General features: G+C 39.9%; 1 protein-coding gene across 1 annotated transcript in view; it reads left to right on the forward strand.

Moving 5' to 3' along the window:
• The window catches only part of TPO (thyroid peroxidase), a 235,949-nt gene that overhangs the window by 67,273 nt on the left and 143,331 nt on the right, over positions 1-25,345 (forward strand). The window contains exon 4 of the mRNA XM_075557175.1: positions 1,661-1,793. Coding sequence (XP_075413290.1) covers positions 1,661-1,793 — 133 coding nt within the window. The remainder of the gene's footprint in view (positions 1-1,660; positions 1,794-25,345) is intronic.

Consider the following 25,345-nt stretch of genomic DNA (forward strand, 5'->3'; position numbering starts at 1 on the left):
TGGTTCTTTCTAGTAAGAGATAATGTAAGGTCTCTCTCTGGGCTAGATTTAAACCTCAGTCCTTGACTCCGCACGAGAAAGAATTCACACCAAAGCCTGGCTCGTGATCCAAGTGAATTTAATGAGAGTTAAAAGAAGCTTCAGGTTTTTCGCGGCACCCATAGGATTCCTTTTGATCATGGGGCCTGGCAAAGACTGCTGGGGTCACGCAAATATCTCTCTCCCAAGTTCTCCTCCCACAAAGACAACCAGACAAGATCCCTCTCCCTCTCGGTCCCTGCCTTTTCATGGATTCCTGGGGGAGGCGTGGTGAACGACCACAGGTCGGTCCCATGGCTGAATTGCAATCACCTGGCTCAGGTGGGCTGATCCAGGTTCAATGCCCAACTGTGCCCACCGGCGGGAAAATCCAGCTTTGTCCTATGCTGGCTCTCCTGGGCATGCGTCAATGGACATCCCAGTCCCTAGGCTAAGCTACCTAACAATAACAAAGAAGCCCTTTCATTTCTTGAAAAACATATAACTAGGAACAAAATTGGCAGAAATATATATATTATGGTCTTTTGGGGCCCTAATCTGGAAAGAATTTCCAAAAAAGAACCCAAAGTCAATATGATCAAAAATAAAGAGCTTGGCAGGTAGTCTCGATGATTTTTGCTTTGTTCGTGGAAGTTTTAGGTGTGGGGTGGGGACATAGAATATGAATTATGAATTCTTTGTTTTCTGAGGATTGGAGCTATTGCTAGTTACAAGTATTGTGATTGCTATTAAGGGGGGTCCAAGCCAGTTGACTGACGTTGGAGACAAGCCAAATGAGAACTGACGATAAACCTGAGAAGTAAACTGTTTGTTTATGTCGCTGATGTTCAGGGCTCTTTGAGTACTTTTTTTCAGAATGATCACAAAGCTAAAGTACATTGCCCACAAAAAGGGAAAGGAAAACCTCCACATGACTAGCCATAAGAAAATATAAGGCAATTGAGAAAGTAATTGATTTATAGAGACAGGGAAAATTTTCCTCAAAAGAATGATTGTGCTTTATACTATAAAATAATTATCATATTATACATTTCAAAAGAAAATCATTCCATTATTTAACATTTATTTGCATGTATTGTGTTTCTCAAACTTAATTACAAAGGCATTTAGCATACAACTTGTGAATTATAATTCAGATATACAATACATTGAGTTAGGCAATGCTTGTGGTTACTAGCTAATATGAAGTTTATTCTGATTCATACGGGTCCTCTGTGTTCAATGGAAGGAAACACTGGGTATATGGACATTTTTGTCAAAGTTTTAATTGGACAAAGATAAGTTCTACTTTTTTACCCCACAGTCATTTTTATAAGACATATATAAAACATCTCTTTTCAATATTAGGTTAAACCAAATGGTATCTCCAACTTTAACCTTTTATTGTTTTACCTTCAAAAGAACAGCTTCATGAGAGTCAGATATATTAGCATTGGTGTGATATTCTGCCTGTTCAATTGTTCTAGAAAAGTTATTGTCAAATATATAAATTAATTTGATTTAGCAAGCCAGTTACACATTTGGATTGTTGAAGCAACTTCCGAAACATTAGAAATGCTATATTAGTAAGTAGATTGGTTATTACAAAAGAGTGTTTCTGGTTTATTTACTTTTTCCCTAGATATGGTGTCAGCAGATCTTCTGAACACAATTGCAAATATATCTGGATGCCTGCCTTACATGTTACCACAAAAATGTCCAAAATCTTGCCTGGCAAACAAATACAGGCTCATCACGGGAGCTTGCAACAACAGGTTGGTGTACAGGTTTTCTTAACCTTCTCGTGCACGTGTGGCTCTAACGCAAAGAACTGCACGGTGCGAAGGAGACGGTATCGATGATTTGTAGATCTTTTCATGGCGACCTTTTAAAACTAGAAATGTGTAGCCATATCCACCTAATTGCTCAAGATAAATATGTAAGTCTTATCCTTGGTTTCTTCAAATTCTTCATCCTCTTTATCCTGAACTCCACCAGATCTCTGATTTTACCTCTAAAGTGAGTCCTGAAGCTCTCCGCTGCTCTGTGATCATCCTCTGCTCACTTCCCCCGGCTGAAGTTGCCATCGTTTTTGCGACAGTGTTGGAATATAAGTACTGCTTTCCTTCACGGCGTGTTCCACATTGTAGCCTCAGCGATCGTTTAAGACCGCGTATGTGATCACAGTATGCATTTACTTAGCATCCTTCATTGGCCATCCTTTATACTTCGAATAATTCCAAATCCTCTGCCAGAATCTGCAAGGCCTTAAGGATCTGGTCTCCACCCATGCGCTGACGTCATCTCAGTGCAGGGTGCCCTGGCCGCCTATGCTCCAGCCGGCAAAGCTTCTCTCCTTACCAGGGCACTGTGCCCACTCCCACCTCAACGCTACGAGGAGCATGGAGATGTCATGAGCTAGAGGCTGGGAAGCGGCCAGCAGGTTCTTGGGAGAAACACAGGCTTTCTACTTTTATATCGAGTTACAGTCTCACAAACCCACAGAGGCAATTCTGCTCTCTTCCATGAGATGGATGTGAGTTGGAATTAACTCAAATTACAACAAATGTAAGTTTATGGTTTGGTCGGGTGACTGGGTCTTTGCTATTCTGGTTTCATCTCCAATAACACAGCTTCTGAGACCTTCTTTAAGCTGTGACCGATAATGAATGTATATGTTTCATGGTATTATGGTTATGGGCCATTGAGTTGGTGCCGATTCATCATGTCTATATGTGGGGATACCACCCCCAAAAATGGAAAAAACTCTGCTGGTCAGAGCTTCCATAGTGTGTATTTTTTCTGCTAGGCAAGCATCAAGCAACACGATCTGAATTTGTGTACCCAGCGGCACTGCCTGAGAAGGTTCTCTCTGGACACAGTATATTTTTTCATAAAACCAGTTTAGCTCTAACCTCATTTTTGTAATGGCTGATTTAAGAGAACAGTGTGCAGTTGTGAAATTTTGTTTCCCGCTCTGGAAACATGATGCAGAAACTGTTGTGATGTGGAACACAGCGTACAAGGATGGCACTATGAGAAAAACTCAAGTGTCAGAGTGGTTTTCTCGTTTGAACAAAGGTTCAATATTGATTGATGACAGCCATCAACTTCCTGAACAGACGAAAATGTCAATGAAATATGTGCACCTGCGCTCACAGACCAATGACAGACCAGTGAAGAGATAGGGAAGTTTCTGGACTCTCTTGGAGCTCGGGGCAGCAAATTTTAATAGTAGATTTGGGACTGAGAAGGGTTGCTATGAATTTGTGCCCCGAGTTCCTACCGACCAGGAGAGAGGGTATCCAGTAGAAGCATGCTGTGCTTGGAAAGAACAGCTCTAATGGGATCCTAACCTTTTCCCCACAGTCATTACTGGTGACGAGACAAGGCACCATCCTTATGTCCCCAAAAGCAAACATCAATCAAACAGTGGAAAAGGCCTTCTCCACCTTGCCCCCCGCCAAATACCAAGTGAAATTAAAGATGAAGATGATGCACAGTTGGGTTTTTTTTTTATATGAGGGGAATAGCGCATTTGGAGTTCATTCCACCAGATGAGACTGTTGTGAATCAAGCTTTCTATTTAGAGGTTCTGAAAAGATTGCATAGCAATATGTGACCCAAAAAGGCCTGAATTGTGGTCCAGTGGGCACTGGGTTTGTCAACACAGCAATGCACCTGCTCAGGCAGCCATCTCAGTGTGCTGGGTTTTGGCAAAAAACAAACAAAACAAAAACCCCAGCATTCCTCTCCTGCCCCATGCACCTTACTCACCTGACCTGAATCTGTGTGACTTCTTTCTGTTTCCATGAATGAAGTAGGACGTGAGAGGGCAGTGATTTGACAAAACAGAAGAGGTGAATAAAAAATGAGGGAGGTGCTGTCAGCCATCCAAACAAATGAGTTTGAAAAATGTTTCCAAGAATAGAATAGCAGATTTGACAAATGTATTAAGGGTAATGGAGGGGTACTTTGAAGGTGATAAGGTTGTTTTGTGAAAAAAAATTTAATACATAGTTTTGAAAAAATAATTATAAAATTTTGAGGTGCCCTTCATATGTACAAAAGAAACACTGGCCAGTCCTATACCATACTAACAATTATTGTTATATTTCAGCCAATTCTTGCTCGCTGTACGTCAATTCATCTGGTGAGGGGCTCCTTCTGGTTTGTTTCCCTCTGCTTGACTAACCATGGTGCCCTTCTCCAGGGTCTCGTGCCTCCTGATAACAGGTCCAATGCACGCGAGGCAGTCTTGCCACCCTCAGTTCTAAGGGACATTCTGACTGTGCTTCTAAAACAACTTTTTGTTTGTTCTTCTGGCAGTGCTAATCTAAAAGTCAGGAGCTCAAATACCCCAGAAGTGACGCTGTCTGCTCCCATACGGCTATGCACAGCCTTGGGAATCCTAGAACAGGGTCTCTGTGGGGCAGAACCCCCGCCATGGCAGTGGATGAGAGCACGTTCTGGCAGTCCGGGGTGTATTTCATATTCTTTGCCAACACTAAAATCCCAGCGCACCCATTGGTTTTCAGTCTGCCTTATTCCTTTCTGAGCTTTCATCTGTGTCGGAAGCAACTGAATACACTAAGGCTTGGGTAAGGCTTCCCTTAATCTTCAGAAGGACATCCTTGCTTTTAGCACTTTGACAAGGTCTTTTGCAGCAAATTTGCCCAGCGCAATACATGGTTGGAATATTTTCTTGAGTTCTTTCAACTTATGATATGCTGAGCGTTAAAACCATTTGGTTTTTTTTAATTCTAAATTTTTGCATGTAATTCTATTACTATTTTATGATATATTTATTATTATTTAATGATATTATTTATTATATATTTGTTTTATTTTGTATGTCATTATATTATTTGTCTTTGTCTTCTTGAACTGCCCAGGACATTTTCTTTTCAGCTCTTTGACTTCATAATTTCTTTCGTTTACTTTAACTAAGAGCAGTTTTCTGTCTCTTTTGACCTCCACTTTGGTCTTTTCTTTATTTTCCTGCCTTTTTAATGGATATTTCCCTCTTCCTGAATGATGTTCTTGATGTCCCTAGACATGTGAAAACCAAAAAGTCATCCTGAACAAAAAGGGAGTTGAGGCCTTGCTCCTGGGGTTATGGCCTCCTGCAGTGACAGCACAGAGCAGCATTCTGGGTGGTCTTCATGTTTTCCTTCCTGCTGAAAACTAACAGACTCTTCAACCCCTTGCTCTGCAGGGTCACTGATATCATGTTCAGGTGTGCTTCCCACATTGACAAATTCACTCTCCAGGCTTGTCCTTGGGTGCCTCTAAGGCTGCTTGCTATTACCAGCACCTTTCTTTTGCTTTTTTGTCACCTGTGCCTTGGCTCAGTCCACTGAGTGCTCAGGTCCCAGCTGCACTTCTTTTTATTGCCACAGGGTGGCGACCTTTCAGTCCGGTAGAAATGCACGTTCCCTCTCCTGAGCTTTCACTGCCATCCATCCTAGCAGTCACTCAAAGCACTGAGCTCTTAGGTACTTTGTAGCTTGCTTTGTAAGTCTTATTTCCTGAACAGACTCTAGAAAGGCAGTCTTGTTATCGTCAAAACAGGTGGGCTTTCATTTGTTTGAGATTCACCAGTGTTCAAAATTGTTTACAACACTTCTAAGAGGTAAATTAGAATTTATTGAGCAGAGCAACAAGTTTATACTCTCTCTAATATTTTACAAAATGTTACTAGTTTTTATTATTTTGAATTTATTTTACAGTTAAGGCGTTTTTTCTAGAATCTAATGTGGATCCATAACTTTCCTTTTAACTTTTTTCTTAATAGTAAACTATCACCCTGCTATTACAGATTTTGTAGCAACAATGGTGCTAAATTTCTGAAGAATTTGGGATGTGGGCTATGGATATACCTTTAAGCTAAATATCCTTTAAAATTTCATTTCCTAAAGTATTAATTTCTTAATACATGATTTTATAACTCCGTTAATACCAGTTTTATTGAGCTGTAGAGAAGGACGTATGTTACATCTGTATGACATGACAGCATTGTTTGTCCATTGTTGAGACTTTTGTAATGCCCAAATATACCACATAAAATTATTAAATTAGTAGTAGAAAGGAAGGATTTTAAAAAATCATATTTCAACCTCTTATTTCTAATATACCAGTGGGCTTCAAAAGGTTTATGAAAATATAGAAATAAAAGATCATGGAAATTTTCTTTGGAAAATGTTAAGCATCTTTATATAATCAATGCTACAGTATTATACAGTATTATGTGTAAAGTAAATATAAGAGAATTTCAATTTTTAAAATTTTTATTTTGTGAAAAAATACAACAATCTTTTACATGTATTTTCCCACAAATTTTGACCCCTTTCATAAAGTGCACTAATTTACAACTTGACATTGTTGTTCTGTTACCTCTGTCCTGAGGCTAGTCCTCAGACAATGCTTAAATCTGTGTGTTTGTGTGTGTGTGTGCACGTGCACATGCATGCTTTGAAAAGAATATTTGGATCGCTTCTCATAAGCTGAAAGCATTAGACACACTGTAACTGTGCCTTTGGGGAAGAAGATAGTCTAGCGGCTCCTTTGAAGCATTTCCATTTGTTTCCTTTTCTTCTAGCCAACCTGTGGAAAACTGTCCTAAGATCTCTGTGGACTCAAAGCCTGCTTTCCAACTCCGCTGAGTCCCCACAGTGACAACTATTGTTGTATATTTTGATATGAGATACTTGGACAATCAGCTGGGATTGAATAGAGGAAGTAATAGGAACTGTACTTGTAGCTTGTACTAGTGAGAATCAGTAGGTTCCCAACCCCAGCAACCCTATGCATAACCCAGTGCAACACTTCTCAGTCCTGGATCAGCCTCACAAGTGTTACCATGGCTCAGCCCATTCTTGCAGCCATTGTGTCAATCCATCTCCCTGAGGATGTTTCTCTTTTTCGCTGTCCCGCTAATTTTTCCAGACATGATTTCTTTCTCCGGGGAATGATCTCTCCTGACAACCTATCCAACACATGTAAGATGAAGCCTTGCTTTCCTTGCCTCTAAGGAGCTTTCTGGTTGCATGTCTTCTAAGACAGATTTGTGTGTGCTTTTGACAACCCATGGTACTTTCAATATTCCTCTCCAGTGCCATTTAAATATAGTGAGTCTTCTTCAGTCGTCCTTATTCAATGTCCAACTTTCACACTCAGTGAAAGGGAATATTGCATAGTTTAAAATCAGGACAGGTGTGCATCAGGGTTATATCCTGTCAGCATATTTACTCAATCTGTACGCTGAGAAAATAATCAGAGCAGCTGGGTTACATGAAGAAGAATGCAGCTTCAGATTTAGCAGAAACACTTATTAACAGTACAGATAACACAATATTGCTTTCTGAAAGTGAGGAGGACTTGAAGCACAGCACTTGCTGATGAAGATCGAGGATGACAGCCCTCAGTATGGATTACAACTCAATGAAAAGCCTCACAAGTAAACCAGTAGGTAACATTGTGATGTATGAAAAAAATATTGAGGTTGTTAAGGATTTCATTTCACTAAGATCCACAATCCATACTCATGGAAGCAGCAGTCAAGAAATCAAAGTATGCATTGCATTAGGAAATCGGGAGCACAAGACCTCTGTGAAAGGTAGAAAAACAAGGATGAGACTATGAGAATTAAAGTGTTCCTGACCTGAGCTACAGCGCTTTCAATCACTTCATTTGCATGTGAAAGTTGGACATTGAATAAGGAAGACAGAACAAGAATTGATGCATTTGGATCAAGGTGCTGGCAAAGAATATTGAAAGTATGAGAAACACAAATACATCTGTCCTGGAAGAAGTACAACCAGAATGCCCCTTAAAGGCAAGGAAGGGGGGGCCCGCTCTCACATACTTCAGACAGGTTGGCAGGAGAGACCAGTCCCTGGGAAAGGACATCACACTTAAAAGAATGTCGAGGGGCAGCAGTGAAAAAGAGGAAGATTGGATCGATCGACACAGGTGGATTGACATTGCACCTGCAACAATGCATTTAAACATAAGAACAATGTGGGAATGGCGCTGGACACAGAGTGGGTTTGTTGTTGCTTGTTGTTACCAACCCAATGCACCTAACAACAATACGTCCCGTCCCTCGTGAGCACTAGGCCAGCACCTTCCAACGTTGCCAGGGAGACCATGTGCCCTGGGAACAGAAGCCGGCCTTTCTTTACCTTGGTGTTTATCCTAATAGTAGTGGTATCCTACAATATCTGGGCTTTAAGATTAACCAGCTTCGCTCAGGATAACGGCTACCAGGGACAGCCCTCTCATGAGTTATGTCACATGTATCATTTTATGGACGCATAGTATTCTGTTGTTTGCATGTACCAGAGTCTCTTTATCCATTCTTCTGCTGACCGGCATTTGGACTCCTCCCGGCGTCTTGCTATTGTGAACTGAGCTAATGAAGAGCACGGGAGAGCCTACGTCTCTGCATGGTCCGTCTATTACTCCTATGGTCTAATGATATTCCTACTCTGTTTTTCAAATAGTGCCAGATTGCTTTCCACAATGGTTACACATGCTTACAAGCCCGCCCACGGTGCATAGGAGTTCTGATCTCTTTTTCTTTCCAATGGTTTAAAATTTTTAAAAATTATTTAAATAAGCTATTTTGGTGCAAGGTGATATCAAATTGTTATTTTGACTTGCATCTCCTAGATGGCTAGTGATTGTGAGCACATTTTCTTGTTTGTTAGCTATTTGAGTGTAATTTTTGTTGAACAGTAAGCTTATGTTTTTTACCCACTTTTTAACTGAATTATTTTTTTTTGTAAGGAGCTGTTAACAGAATTCTATAGACTTTTATAAATTAGTTCCTTATCCACTGTGTTGGTGATAAGGGGTTTTTTTTCTTTTGATGAGCATCAGTGTTTTATTTTCAGTAGGTCCCGGCATGGATTTTTGTCTCCCAGTGTGTGTGGGTGCTCCCTGTATTATATTTAGTAGTAAGTATATGCCTGCAATAGGGTCCTAAACTGTGTCCCAATTTTCTCTGTAATGATCCTTAAAACTCTGAGATTATATTTAAGTCTCTTGTCCGCCTCGAGTTTGTGTTTGCTCTTAGGACTAAGTATAGGTCCTATGTCATTCTTCTTCATATGAAATCCAATTTTGCCAGCACCTTTCTGTGAAGAGATTGTCCCTTTCCCAACTATTTATCTATTTACTTTGCTCCTTTGTCAAAAATCCATTGCCTGTGGGTGGATGCATTTGTTTCTTGGTTTTCTGTTCTGTTGGTCTTTGTATTAGCAGCAGTGCTGAGCTGTTGTGACCACTGTGGGTTGGTAATAGCTTTTGAGGCCAGGACTCCTACTTTGTTCTTCTTTATAAAGAGTTCCTTGCTTCTCCTAGGCCTCTACCCTCTCCATATGAAGTTGGTAATTAGTTTTTTTTTCTCGTTTCTTTAAAGAATTAAGTTGGGATTTGCATCAGAATTGCATTGTGTTTGTAGATTGCTTTAAGCAATTGTGACATTTTCACAATATTAAGTCTTCTTATCTATCCCTGAGTGTGGTGTAGTCTTTCATTTGTGTAGTTCTCATAATAATATTCTGTAGTTTTGGTTAGATTTCTGACCTAAGTATTCCATATTTTATGTGGCTATTCTAAATGTCCTTGCTTTCTGGATGTCTTTTTCAGAGCTCTCTTCACTTGCATAGGGAAATCTAATTGATTCTTGCTTGTTTCTCTTGTATCCTGATACTTTACTATACCCCTCAATTGTTCCCAACAATCATTTTGTGTTCTTTGGAGTTTTCTATATATAAAATCATAGAATCTACAAATAACTAGATTTTCACTTCCTCTTTTTCCAGTTGTATTCCATTGACTTATTTTTGATGTCTAATGGAAAATATACTACAATGTTGAATAATAATGTTGATAGGGGACATCCTTGTGTGGGTTCCATTCTCAGGGAAAATGTTTTCAGTTTTTTCTCATTAAGTGTGATGTTGTCCATTGGTGTGTTTTTCTGTATATAGACTTTATTATGTTTAGGAATTTCCTTCTAGTCCTATGATGTTATGTATTTTTATCATAAATAAGTGGTGATGATCACTAAAGACAAAATGGGTGCATGAGAAAATGTGGTGAAGAAAGCTGATGGTGCCTGTCTATTAAAAGATATAGCGACTGAGATCTTAAAGGCTTTAGTTAAGCAAGCGACTATCTAGCCGGGATAGAACAAAGCCCACATGGAAGAATTACACCAGCCTGGGTAATCGTGAAGTGTCAAGAGGGAAGAGGAATCAGAAGTTCAAAAACAAGCAACCAAATTGATGTGAAGGGGCATAGATGTAGGGGAGATACAATACCCACCTAGAAGATAATTGGACAGTCCCTCTCAAAAAGGTCAGGCAGAAGGGATGATATATCCAGGGTGTGGTCTCCTCTAGTTATGTAGAGTTAATATTTTCTCCCCTTACTATTATAATTTTTATTTGTTTACCTCATTAATCATGTTAGATTTGAATATTTAAGATCATTCAGTACGTGAAAGACAAGAGAGATAACCCTTCAGCAAAAGTAACAGGAGCAATGGTTCCCTGAGGGTACAGAAAGAGAGGGGCAGGGGAAGGAGGGAATAGGGAGCAAATAGCATTGATAACTGCATAACCCCACTCGATGGGTTAGAACAACAGAATTGTACGTGAATGAATATATTGGGCTGTGTAAGATATAGAAACAAAAAATAACATAGGAAAATAAATAATTAAGGGCTCCTGGGGGGTCGGGTGGGGAAGGGGGGGGGATAAAGGGTAGCTGATATCAAGGAGTTCAAAAAGGAAGAAAATATTTTAAAACTGATTGTGGTAGCAATTACATAATTCTGCTTGATGGGATTGAACTATGGAATGTTATGATATCTCTAAGAGCTCCCCCAATAATGACACATTTAAAAAGAAAGAAGTATTGGGGAAACATATAATTTTAAAACCTCAATTTCTTCTTGTTGATTAGTTGATGAAGAAATTTAAAATGTTTGCCAACTTCTCAGTCTGAAATTGATCAAACATGTGATCAAAACACTGTGAGAATTACCAGATATTGAAGTGCAAAACTTGAAGCGGAGAAATGATCAGTAGTTTAAAAATGGGGGGCTAGTGATAGACACAGTGCATCCTATTTCATAACAGAATTTTGAAAGATCCGTCACTTAGTCATTACAAGTGCTTTTTTTCAACAATTTTAATGATACACATAGACATCACCTAATGGGCTACATGAGAATCAAATCAATTACATTTGTGGAAAGAGACAATAAATAAAGTAGATGTTTTCAACCAAAACAAGGCCAGACCTGACTGTGGAGCAGACCACCGGCTGCTTAGATGGAAACTCAGGAAGCAGTGAAGAATATTAAAACCAAATCTATGAAAGCCAAAACATGCCCCTGAGTATACCCCACCTGAATTCAGATTCCATCTAAAGAAGAGTATAATAAGTATCATTGAAATACATAATATATTATGTGTAACAAAAAATAACACACTGCATTATAATTTTCTATTTATTAATGTTATATCCACAGTAATTCTGTCATATAATTAGACACATAATTCATATATTTATGCATTCCAATTGATTTTAACTCACAAGAACCCTATGTAAAACAGCATAAAATATAGCCTGGATGTGTACCTTCCTCATAATCATCATCATGTTTTAGCTCATTGTTTCAGCCACCCGGTCAATCCATTTATTTTTCACTGATCCTATTTACAATATATATAATGTACTTTATCAGATATTTGTCTCTCCTTATAATCTATCAAAAATATTTAAAAGGAAGTCTCACCATGTGTGTTTCTAAGGAGCATTCTGGCTGTACTTCTTACAAAACAAATTCATCCTTTCCTCTGGAAATCTAGGGTATATTTAATATTCTTTGCCAACACCCAAATTCAAGTGCATCAGTTCTTCTCTGGTCTATTTTATTAATTACACAAATTTTGCATGCTTTTGAAGCAATTGAAAACACCGTGGTTTGAGTCGGGTGTACATTAGCCTGCTAGTTCTTTATTAGGCTGTTGTCCTATAATGCCTTACATGTTGCTGTGGTGTTGGAACCACTGGTAACCACATGCCAACAGTGTTCCCCATGGTGGTCGCTTTTGGTCTAACTTTCAGATTAAAATAGACTAGGAAGATAAACCTGGTGATCTATGTCTAAATAAAGAAAAAAAGAAATAACCAGTTAAATCTTTATAAATAGCAGTAGGATGTTGTCTGGTAATTTACATAATATTGTTTATTTTATGGCTATGATACGAATTAGAGCTTTTGTTCTCTAGAGTCCTACATCTTTTAATTGAAGACAACATGCTGAGTCCCCAATGGCTACGTGCACAGTGCCTAACAAGGATGGGTAGTCAATAAATATTTGTAGGCTGAATTGATGTGTAAGATAAATGACAATGTAAAAGGCTGTGTTCTTTTAGAAGAAAGATAAGCATGACTGCGTTTCCTAGAATAAAAACGACAGACTTGCCAAGGCTGCAACTCAATTTCAAATAAAGATTAACACACTGAGTTTGGTAGGTGCTATATGTGTAATGGAAAAACATTGTATTGTGAAATATAAAAAAAGATTCTAGTCACATTCCTATCTGTTACAAACTATTTAGACCAAGTTACTTACTTCACTTTTTCAATCCTCAATTTATCTGTATCTATAAAATTAAAGAGATAATGATGTTAAATATAGTGGTGTTATAAGAATCAAATGATATAATGGAAACAGAATTATTTAATGATCACTTACTGCTCTGCAAATATTAATTACTAATATCTGTAAGTAATATCCCACTTTTATGCCTCTTGTTCAAAGATTCCATGATTATTACATTTTAGAGAACCATACTTGACATTTGAAGCAGCAGTTATTTTCTGAATTATAGATGTATAGGCCTCTATAATAGTCCACTGTCTCAATAAGTAGCACAATGAATAAAAAATATGTTTGTTTGAAGAAAATAAGTTGATAACTTTTTAAAGTTCACTTTAAAGTTGCATTTTATTAATGAAGCCAGTCTTCATTGAGTTGACATTGTCCAGTTCATCTGTTGGACTACAGTTCTTCATAACATTGTGTAATTATATGTATTTTTAATTTTAACATTTTTTATTAAAAGATCATTTTATTGGGTTCTTTCTTCTCCTATAACAATCCGCACATCAATTGTATCAAGCATATTTGTACATACGTGGCCATCATTATTTTCTAGACATTTACTTTTTATTGAGCCCTTGATTTCAGCCCCTATCTCCCTCAACCTTGTGATCCCTTAATAAATTTTAAATTATTGTTATTTTAATATCTACACCAAGCTTCCCCCATAGTTTCTGTTGTTTGTCCCCCTGGAGGAGAAAATTGTGTGATTATGTGTCAATCATTACAATTGATTTCTCTTTCCTCGCTCCTCTCCCTACCTTCCCTCTGCCCTTCTGGTATCACTACTCCTATTCCAGTTCTTGGATTTTGTGTGTCATGAGCTCTTATCTCTTATCTGTTATCTGTGCACATGCTCCAGTCTACCCCACAGTGGAAGGTGGTACTGAGCTCATGATAGTGGGGGTAAGGAAGCCTCAAGGAACCAGAGGAATAGTGTATGTTTCATCGGTGCTATACTGTGCCCTGGATGACTCATCCCTTCCCTGTGACCCCTCTGTGCGGGGTTGTCCCATTGTCTACAGATGGACTTTGGGTCTCGTCTCTGACTACTCTTGTTTTCAACAATAAGGTTGTTTGTTTGTTTTGGGTCTTCTGATGCCCCATTACCTGGTCCCAATGATACCTCATGATTGCACTGGCTGGTGTGCTTTTCCATGTAGGCTTGTTGCTTCTCTGCTAGAAAGTTGCTTGTTTGGCTTCAAACCTTTAAGATGCCAAATACTATATCTTTTGATAGCAGGGCACCATCTGCTTTCTTCACCACATTTGAAGACCCATTTGGTCTTCAGCGATTGTGCTGGGAGGGTGAGCATCACAGAATGCCAGTTTGTCAGAACAAAGTGTTCTTGCATTTGAGGGAGGGTATGAGCAGAGGACTGAAGATCGCCCACTAACTCAGTGTATTGCCATATACATATATGTACCTAAGCCAATACCTCTATTTTTTATGAATTGATGTATTTACACATGTACACACATATGCTTAGACCTTTATCCATAGCTTTGCTTCCTAGATCATTTCTCCATTTCCTTTTACCCTCATCCTGCCCTGCCATCAAGCTTGCCCTAATTCTTCCTCTTAGTAATTACTCTCATCTGGATTGCTGGACCCCAGGATCTCTACGTCCAACACCCAAGGATCCCTATGTCCTCCTCGTTATTGATTTTAATGTCCAAGTTGTTCCCCTGGCGATGGTGTTGTTTGCTCACTGCTCACTTCTCCTGCCCCCTTCTTTGTGTTGGAATAACATGTACCTCCTTGTGTTGGTCTGAGCTCCACCCAACTGCCTGTACCCAACCTGTATGGTGTGAGATAAGTGACTTTTCTTTTCTTCTATACCTACTGTGCTGATTATACTTATCTCAGGGGACTCACATCTACTTGACCTTTTGTGATTGTTTAAGTTCGCTTAGCATAATTTCCTCCCATTTTTCCCATGAAACGTGTTTCATGTGGTCATCAGTGCTTTTTAGAGATGCATAGTACTCCATTTTGTGTATGTGCAAGAGTTTACTGGTCCACTTATCTATTTGGGTTGTTTCCAAATCTTTGTGAATTGTACCACAGTAAACATTGGAGATCATACAAGTAGTCATGTTCTATTTATTACTGTTTCTGTGTACCATTTCTATCCCAGTAGAGGGATAGATAGGTCTTAAGGTAGCTCAATTTCCATTTAATTTAAATATCACCTGATCACTTTCCACAGAGGCTGTACATATCTACACAACCACTAGCAGTGGAAGAGAGTTCCTATCTTGCCACATCCCCTCCAACATTTTTTGCTCTCTGATTTTCTGATTTTGGTTACATGGCATACCATGGTTGCTTTAATTTGCATTTCTCGGATGTCTAATGATCTCAAGAATTTCTCATACGTGTTGATCATTCAGGTCTCCTCCGTAGGGAAGCTTCTTTTGAGGTCTTTGCCCACTTCCTCAGGGGGTTAATTGTTTTCCAATTTTTGCAGGCAAGAAGTGTATTGTAAATTTTATTAATAATCCCTTTCTTTGTCTTTTGTGTCATTGCTAGCAATTCTCTCCCAGACAGTGGGTTATCCTGCTACTCTCTTTGTGAAGTCTTTCAATGCACACAGGTGTTTTATCCTTAGTAAATCCCACTTGTCAATTCCAGGTTCACCTGTGTGTGTGCCCTTGCCTGTTGCAGTTAGCCTATGTGTCCCCTGAGTCAAGATTCTTAGGTTTGTCACAATTCTTTTGTTGGTAGTCCTGATAGTTTGTGGTTTTACTTTCTAGGTTTGTGATGCACCTTGAGTTTGTTCTTGTGCATGGGTCGAGGTAAACATCTTGTCTCATTTTTCTACAGGTGGATATTCATTGTTTCCAGCACCACTTGTTAAAAAAGGCACATGTCTCCCATGTGATGCCTTCTGGGCCCTTGTCAAAGATCAGTTGTCTACATGCTAGTGGTTTTATGTCTAGGTGTTCTTTTTTATTTTACATTGGTCTCACTATCTCTCATTATACCAGTGCCATGCTATTTTGACCACTGTGACTGTGTAGTAGGTATTAAAGTCAGGTAAAGTGGATGTTGGTTTTCTAACTACAGTTAGTCAACAAGGATTTTCCTCAGGGTTGGATGTCTTACGGCATATTCTTTGTTTTTCCTTGTCCTGGAAGACTCTTACCTCATCCTCTATCTTAATGGATAATTTAGCAGGGTAGAGGATGCTCAGGCAGGTGATTTTTTTCTTTCATATTTTGGAAGATGTTACTTCCACTCTATCCTCCTATTCATGGTTTCTGCTGATTGGTCTGAGCATATTCTTACGTGAGCCCCATTGTATGTGACTGCCTGTTTTTTCTCTTGTTGCTCTTAAAATTTTCTCTTTTTCCTGAAGTTGGATAGCATAGCTATTATATTACTTGGTGAGTTCTTCCTATGGTTTAGTCTAATTGGTGTCCTTTCTGCTTCCTGTCCAACTGTCTGCTTCTCTTTCATTATGCTGGGAAGTTTGGATCCAGAAATTCCTTCGCTAATTTTTCTGTTGACTTCTTCCTTATATCTTGTCTGGAAGACCAATTATTTGAATGTCATTCCCCTTCGTCTATCTGTCATTATTCTCAGGTTTTCTTCAGTCAATTTGATTATCTTGTTTGGCTGTCTTTCCAGTTTGTTGAAATCTGCCTGATTGTCCTCGAGTTAGCTGGTACGATTCTCTGCCTCTTCTAGTCTGATTGTGAGATCCATGATCTTGTGTTTTGCTTCTGTTACTCATCCATTAGCTCTTGTATTTCCCCTTGGTAGGTGAACTTCATCCCCTCTAATGTGGACTTCATCTCCTCTATCATTGCATCCTTATTCTGCATTGCTTCCCTCATCTCTTGTATTACTCAAAGCAAACTTCTGAAGATTTCTTTTTGTGGCAGATCCATGTCTGATTATTCTATGAGCATCATTAACTCCATCTTGGGTTTTTTGTTCGTTTGTTTGTTTGTTTAGAGTGTTGTGCAATCTTGCTGTTTGCATGTCATTTTGGAAGAATGATCTCCATGTGTCTCTGAGAGCAAGGATCCCTGAGCTCTTTCTCTGTGTGACTGGTAAGAGTGTTTTTGAGGACTGCCTATGGCCTGCTGTGGTGGTGGGTCAGACTGCTATGTAGGCAGGGTGCCGCAGCTACTCAGAGGATGGCACTAGTAGGGGGCTTCCTATTCTGAAATGAGGCTGCTGAGTGTAAGTCTGCCCCTTGGCTGACTTAGGGCAGGCTTACAGTTTGGCTGCTGGTCTGTCTGGGCTTTCAGGCCATGATTTTCATTGTTTCAAAGAGTAGTAGGACCTGTTAGCTTTTTCCGTTTTGTTGTGTTAAAAACCCTAGGCTGTGCTCTGGAGTTTCACTTTGGCTACCTTGTTATCTTAATGGATGCTTATGGACAGAGTTCTGCAGGCTTACATTGAATGTTATACAAAGGACCACAGCCTTGAATTTAAAGCAGTTTTAATATGAAAAAAATTTCCCCATTGTATAAAGGACTTCTGGGATGCCCTGGTATCAGAGCTGTGCAGCGCTGTGCCCAAGAGGAAGGGAATCAGCTTAGCAGAGAGGGTTTGGGGCTGACTGAATCTCAATTTGTCACTGGCTACTGTCCAGTGTCTCTCTCGGCCCGATCCACTTGTGGTCTGTGAAACTACATTCTGTCACAGGATATTTACCTGTGACTATATATCTCAGCAGCTCTTCAATTGCTGAAAGATATTGTCTAATTATCTACCCAGCTCCACTCTGGCGGCTGCGGAATTGGGGAGAGAGGTAGGAAGGGATGGCTGCCGTGGTCCCTCCATTCCTGGCTGGGGAGGGGTTTTGCAAAACCCTAGACTGCAAGCTGAGGGTGATTAGCAGCATGGGAAACTCTGGTGTGAAGCCGTGTGGCTACCTTTTGGAGGCTCTCTGCAAACCTGGGAAAGAGTAGTCTGGGAAAATTACTGCTCACGGTGGGACTATGGCACAGGAAGGGGTAGTACCTGGTGGGAGTGCAGTGCACTGGTTGGGGCAACTTCCAGAGCCGAAGGCAAAGTCATTGCATGAGTGCAGGAGAGGCCTGGGTGGCTCTGTGCCATGCGGGCCACAATAGGCCTGTGTGGCGCTGCTCCACGTGGGCTGGGATAGGCTGGCAGTGCTGCACCACATGGGTGTTCAAGTGGGAGAGGTCAGCAGTGCTGCACTGCACTGGCTCTGACAAGGAAGAGACAGGGGTGGCACTGCTCCAAATAGGCGTGGACTCAGGAGAGGCCAGGTTGGTGGTGTGCCTCACAGTCTGGGAGAGGATAGCGGTACTGCTCGGTGAGGGTCAGGAGGCTGGGTTGCTACTGCGCCATGTGGGTGCAGGAGATGTGGCTGCTCCAGGGCTTGGGGAGTGACAGGCAATGGTGGGGAGAGTCCCCACCACTGAAGGTGACCAAACTTACTGCAGGAGGACTACAGGTGGCCCCTGGGGCCCTGGGTGGGTGGTGGGAGGGACCTGAGCTTGGAAGCGGGATCCACTGCCATGTGGGGAGAGGGAATCCTTGGGTAAAGGGAGCAGCTCACCAAGGGGAGTTCTGGGAGCAGACAGTTACTGTGGGGGGGTCCAGCTGCAGCTGTGTGGGACTCATCAGGGCAGCCAGCCAGTCCCTGGTGCCATGATCAGGCTTGTGGGCATTGGGGGAAATCAGTGGGTGGGTGGTGACCTGGAAACATCCAGAAGCAGCAAGATCGATATGGGCTGGGGAAACCCTGGGATCAGGTCGCAGATCCCCAGAGCTCTGGAATGAGGTCAGATGTGGTTAGGATTGCCTCTCAGACTGAAGAAGAACTCTGGGTTGTCATGGGGATCTTGTCACTTACTCAAATCCCCCGGCTTGTCCTCCTGGACACTGGGATCAGTGATCACCACAGAGCACCTGGTATGGGCTACTTACCTGGGCGCCATTTTGCTGGAACTAATTTTAACACCTTTAATGACATACAATTTACATAACATAAAGTTTAATAGTTTAAGCATATTTTTTTAAGTTAATCAATTTTTATAATTATTTTTCCTTATCCTAATTATTAGCTCTTTATGTCCCCTACCCTCCACTGCCATAACCCCAAGAAACTATTAATCTAGTTACTGTCTCTATATATTATCTATCCTGGATTTCATATAGAAAAAAATGCAAAAGCAAATATATATATATATATATATATGAAACATTAGTTGAAAAAATAACAGAACTAATAAAATGTAGAATTAAATTTTCACCTAACTGCATCTGTATTAGCTCACTTTCAATGGGACTCGGTCTGATAACATCCCTGGTCAATGATCAGAGGGATCCACCAGTGGTTTTATTCAAATGAAGACCTTGCTAATGAAGTTGAGGCCTTCATTGTCATTCATAGCCTATGCAAACTGTATGTTCAGACTTTAGGCCCTAATACCTTCACAATCCTGTCTTGAATTTTATTACATACAGTCCTCAGATCAAATCAGCTGTTGTGCTTCTTTCATGTGGACCTCACTGTCACTTCACTTACATGGGTGCTTGTTTAAGGCAAGTCCATAAGACACTATTCTTTCTGATTGCCAAGTCCATCTGATTTCTTCACCACACTTTTATGGAAAGAAAACTTGTTTTCCCTATCTTTTTAAGGATCTTCTTTTCTCCCAAGCACATGAAACTATTTTCCTATATTTTCTTCTGAAAGCTTTTTTATTTTATATGTGTTCTTTGGATCTGCGAGTCATTTTATTGACTTTTTTGTGTCAGATATGCACTAAGGGTCAAAATTATTCTTTTATATATACAATATTAAATTGGGTTGCACACCAGTGATTCATCTTTCACCTTCTCATACATATGTGTGTGGTATTATTTCTGTAATTGCAATAATTGCATTTTAATTTCATATATATATATTATGCACACATGGAAGCTTGGTAACACAATAACTAAGCACTTAACTACTAACCAAAACTTTGCTATTTGAAACCACCCAGTGGATCCATGGGAGAATCTGGTAATCTATTTCCATAGAAATGAGAACCTATGGGGAAGTTCTACTCTGTCCATGGGCTGCAATGGGCAAAATTGACCCGATGGCCCTTAACAACAGCAATAGCATCTAGAACAACATTCAAAATATTCATGGACAAAATTGCATTATCTTTTCATTCCAGTTTCCCCTTGTACATTTTATTGTTGTTCTTAAGTGTCATCAAGTCAGTTCCTACTGTTGTTGTTGGTAGAGTGTGTCTGGTCATTGTCAACTCACAGTGAGCTCTTATACAGCAGAGAAAACTACTGCCCAGCCCTGTGCCACCTCACAACTGAATTGTTGCTATGTTTGAGCCGCTTGTTCCAACAACTGTATTGATCCACGTTGTTGAGACTCTCTCTTTTTTCATGATCATCCACTTAATAAACCATGGTTTATTTGTACCACAAATGGTCCCCCATATTGATAACATTTCAAAATATATGAGATAAAGTTTCTTCATTCACCCTTCTAAGGAGCATTCTGGTTGTATTTTTTCCAAAATAGATTTGCCTATACTTTCGTTAGCCCATGGAACTTTTCATATTCAGTACGTACCATAATCCAAATGTCCAGTTCTTCTCTTTAACACTTAAAAAAGGAGATCTTTGTAGACAATTTTCCCAATGGAATGTAGAGTTTGATTTCTTGACTACCGCTTTCATGCTCCGTGAATGTGGACCTTCTATTCAACCTGAGAAGATACTCGGTCCTGTGCCCGACTCCCAATTTTGTTAGGCTGGAACCCATTGTTGCAATCCTTGTCTACACCTGTTAAGAAAGAGCAGAGATCGAGAAAATGAAAAATGTCTTGTTTCTAAGATAAAGCTGGATTGGGGAATACATCTTGGATTCAAAGACTGCGGTTCTGTTCCACACCTAACATGGACCTAAGCATTGGGAAAACTGGATATCTATAAAGCTGATAGTGACCCCAGTGTTCCTGGTGCTCAAGGGTTCTTCACCCACTAGAATGAGCACAGGCCTCATTTCCAGGATTGGCCGTATCAGATGCTCCCATCTCTCAATGAGGATTAATCACACTGCTCAGGGGGGAGGAAATCACTAAGATAAGACAATGGTTGCTTTTTCCACGGTATATTCTTAAAAGGTGGACTGCCTAGGAATGGGGAGAATCCAGTTCCTCCTGCTCACGCTTGTAAGGGCCTGCTGGCATAGTGGTTAAGAATTGGGCTGCTACCCAACAGTCAGCAGCTTGAACCTGGAGCCATCAGACAGAAGAAAGATGTGGCAGTCATTTTCCATAAATATTAAAACAAACAAGTGACCACCCAGTTCATTCTGACTCAAAGAGACTCTCTAGAACAGAAGATAGGGCATGGTAGAACTATGTACGGCAATGGGTTAATTTTACTGTGCTCTAATTTGGCATTCCATCCATGGTAGCTTTCAGCATTACCTGTTAAATATGAATGAGCTTTTCTCGGGCCTAGGTGTCATAAACATCGTGTTGTTTGTGCATCCGTGCTTTTCTAGCTCAGCTGCCCTTGCCTGGGAATACTTTTCTTTGCCTGGAAAACTTCAATTGGTTCTTTCATCTCTCACTGAGACTTTCCATTCTTTATAGTTGAAACTTACACTGAATTTCTCCCAATCTGACTGTATGGGAGTCAGCTGTGATATATTAATCACACCCCTGTTGCCAAAAATCAATTCTATTATTGCTCATTGAACAACTGCATTCAGCATTGTAAGTATTTACTGAATGTTTCCCTTTTTGTACCGTGAATTCTTCGAGGATGGGTACATGTCTTAAATTTCTATGACCATCTATTCTTAAAATACCATTTACCATGTAATAGGAACACAAAAAAAATATGTCCTGAATTGAATTGTTTTTTTAAAGCTTATCCTGAATTCAGTCTTAAAATTGTTTTAGCCCTAGATATTAAGACCAGTACCTAGATGCTGTGTGACTCCCCATTGTCATCTAAAAACATCAGCTATTGTTGGATTTGAGGGAAGCACAACCTAGGTAAATATAGATTTTTGTGTATCAAAACTGTGCCCAAACTCTAAATGACTTACTAACTTTCAACGCAATTGGCTCAATATCCTCAAGTATATAATCTGATGTTTGCACTTCAAGTTTCCCATTTCCCATTTCTGTTTAAGTTTCAACTCTCAATTTGGCTTCTGCTGACTCTCTCGTCAAAGTTTTATTTATTGTACCTTTCCATTTTCAAGTGCTTGCTAACAAATGTCTATTACTTTAGTGACAAAGCCATGAGGAACATTATGATGATGACTAACTTATACCTTTAATAATTTATAAATTTATATGTGATCCCTATCCCTGCTCTCCCCCACCCATTACACACCTACCACACCCACATGCTGAAGTTGCTGTAAGGAAAAACAAAACGTTTTCCTAGAGAGGTTCTAGAAAATACAATAAGAGAGTCTAAAACTTGGGCAAAGACATACCCTTTGATGTACTTCAATAAGTGAGTGTATCATATAATGTACAGAGAACTAAGATTTCCACAACTCACTAACAGAACACATCGTGTAGTATTGTTAAAATAAACAAATACAGTATCTTGTATATACTAGGGTCATTAATTGACCCTAAAATAGCAAATTCAAATATATGATTCCTCTCCTCAAAGACTTAGACATATGATAAGAAAGACACTCGGTGCCATCCAGCCAATCCCTACTTACATCATCACTGTAGGATACTAGCACTTTATGGCAATGGAAGCCTTGTCTTTCTCCTGTGGAACAGCTACTAGGTTCGATCAGCCGATCTTGGAGTTAGCAGCCTAAATCATAGCCACCATACCCCCAGAACACCTTAATAAGGAAGATAAGCACCATAATTAGCATACTATATAATATACAGCACAATAAAGATGTGCTTAATAGAGCACAAAGAAGAATCAAGCTTCACAGAAAAGAGCAATCTGAGAGAGGTTCTCAAGGATGTAGCAATTTTGTAACCAGATCAGGAAAAGAAGGATTTTTAGATTAAACAGCAGAAGAAAAAGCGCACAGGCTTGAACTAGAAAGATATATTTGTGCAACTGTAAATATCGGTGTAGCTTTGCCCTTTGAGTGGATTTTTGCTTCTGACACCATGTAAGGGTCACATGACCTCATAAGGTGCTGCACGTGGTAATCGTTATAGGAACAGGTTGTCAAGTCTTTCTTCCTCAGTTACTGGGTGGCTTTGAGCTTCTGAATTTTTGATTAGTAGTTGAATTGCTTCTCCATCAGTGTTCCTGTAAATACAGTTTTGTTGCTAAGTGCAGTGGGTGTGTGCTGACTTTTAGCAACCCTATGTATAACCGAAGGACACATTGCTCCTTCCTGATCCATTCTCACAGTCCCTGCTATGCTTGAGTCCATTGTTACAGCCACTGGGTCAATATAGCTCATTGAGGTTCTTTTTCTCTTTCATTGAACCTTTACTGTACCAACTATGATGTCCTTTTCCATGAACTCTTGCTTCCTGGTGACATGTCCAACATACTGAGACAAAGCCTTTCAGTCCTCTTTTTCAGGAGCATTCTGGCTGTACTTCTTGCAGCAGAGAATTTTTTTCTTCTTCTTTTAGTCCATGGTACTTCCAATAGTCTTAGCAATGGTCATAAAGCAAATATATACATTCTTTCCTCATTATTGAGCTTTCACAATATGGAAAAGGCATGGAATCCAATGAGTTTTGGTGAAAGAATGGTTAAGCACTCAGCTACTTTCTAAAATGCTGGTGACGTGAAGCCTCCCAGCACTTTCATAGGAGACCAATGCAAAGATTTGCTTACAGGAAGACTAAACCTGGAACAGCCTATGGGCATGTCTCCTCCATCAACTGTGCCAACGGTGGGTTGCACTCCGGGGCACGCAGCAGTAACGACAGCAGGGAACAGAAGTCCACAGGGAAAGCACAGGCTGAAGACAAGAAAGACTTAGAGAATCTTGTGAACACCTTGCCACGAGAGGGATCTGAAAATACCAAAGTGCTACATGGGGCATTTAGAACAATTCCTAAGTGACGTCCACTGAAAAGAATCACCGCCATTTTCCCCAAGAATGAATCCAATTTATTTGAGAAATCATATTAAAAGTTATAGGTGGAAAGTGTTCAGCTACTTTCCCATCTCTTTGATGATCAGAGAAATATATTCAATACATTCCTGTAAATCTTTCATTCCTGGAAATTTTTTCCATAAACTCATATAGCAACTTTTCCTAAAGATCATTATGACTCATCTCTTCTAGAAGCCTATCTCCTATGCAGAATATCTAGTAAAGACTGTGTCTCTCAATGAGAAACACTTCTGGTATATAATCCCAAGTAGCTCACATGTCTTAGGTTGCTACTGGTACATTCAAATCATTTGTAAATTACTGGTTGACAATTCCCAGTATTTCTTTTGCATTCAGAGTACTAGTTTCTATTCATCCTATTTGAACCTCTGTTTCTCCATTTGAGGTAGTTAGTTTATTGTGCCAACCTGGCCAATAAGCACATGTGGGATTAATTGAGGGTGGGGAGATAAATGGCTTGGTGAGCCTCACCTCTCTTGTCTCTTGCTCTCTGATCATCGGACCAATGTGCGGTTGCCTTGCTTGTTCTTTGCCTCAATTTGCAAGTTACACTACCTGTGGGACACCTAACCTGTGGACTGTGTTGCTATAATTTGAGGTTCCTTCAAGACCTGTTTCACCACATCATTGGAATTTATATTTCTTGAGCTGGGGACTGTCGGATCCTGTCATCTGGCTGCCTGTTGGTGACTTGCCTTGCTGTTTGCTGCCTGTGCCCCGATAGCCTGAATTCCTCTACAGCGGACTACCTGATGGCCCTCAAGACTTGAAGGACTGCCAGTGTCTCACAGCTGTCTCACAGGAGTGAGTTTCACTGAGCCATTTGTACCACTTTGTAACTTAATTAACTGTTTATTTCTTATGTTATATATCCATCTGTATAAATATACATAAAATTATTAGCATTCAGGTTTCGTTTCTCTAGAGAACGCTGTCTAACACACCGTTCTTCTAAAGGTCTCAAAATACCACTCTTTTGTCTTTTCTTCGCCGTTCCTTCCCTATTTCTTCTCTCCTTCCTTTCTTTCCTTCACATTAGTGCTGGATAACAGAACGCACAACAATTTCCACATGTGGAATTCAGCGACATTGCTTACATTGTTCAAGTTGAACAACCACTTTACCCTTCATTTCCTAATTGTTCCGCTCCTATTACTATAAACTCACCACATATAGGTGTCCTATTTTATCCTTTGGTGTCTTCCCCATATTGACATTGCTTGAGAAAGCACGGTGCTTAAGACAGACACATGTGTTGCTTATTTTCCTATAGCAACACCTGCCGAAGTTAACAGAACTTTCATTCTCATTTTTAACTCGAAATGTCCTTTTTAAAAGGTTTGCCCTAAATATTTTAAAAAACAAGTTGAGTGCTTTCTTTTCCTCTTTATTTAAAACCCTCCAAAGAAGAAACATGGTGGAAATGTACTTTGCTGTCAAATTTATGTTCCACAAAGTTTTTCCCTATCATGGTCCAGCTTCTAACACATGGTTGCATATGTAAAGACTCCTGGAAGAGAACCTGGCAGGGCTTGGT

Source organism: Tenrec ecaudatus, chromosome 8 (genome assembly GCF_050624435.1).
Source record: "Tenrec ecaudatus isolate mTenEca1 chromosome 8, mTenEca1.hap1, whole genome shotgun sequence".
In the NCBI taxonomy this organism is placed as follows: Eukaryota; Metazoa; Chordata; class Mammalia; order Afrosoricida; family Tenrecidae; genus Tenrec; species Tenrec ecaudatus.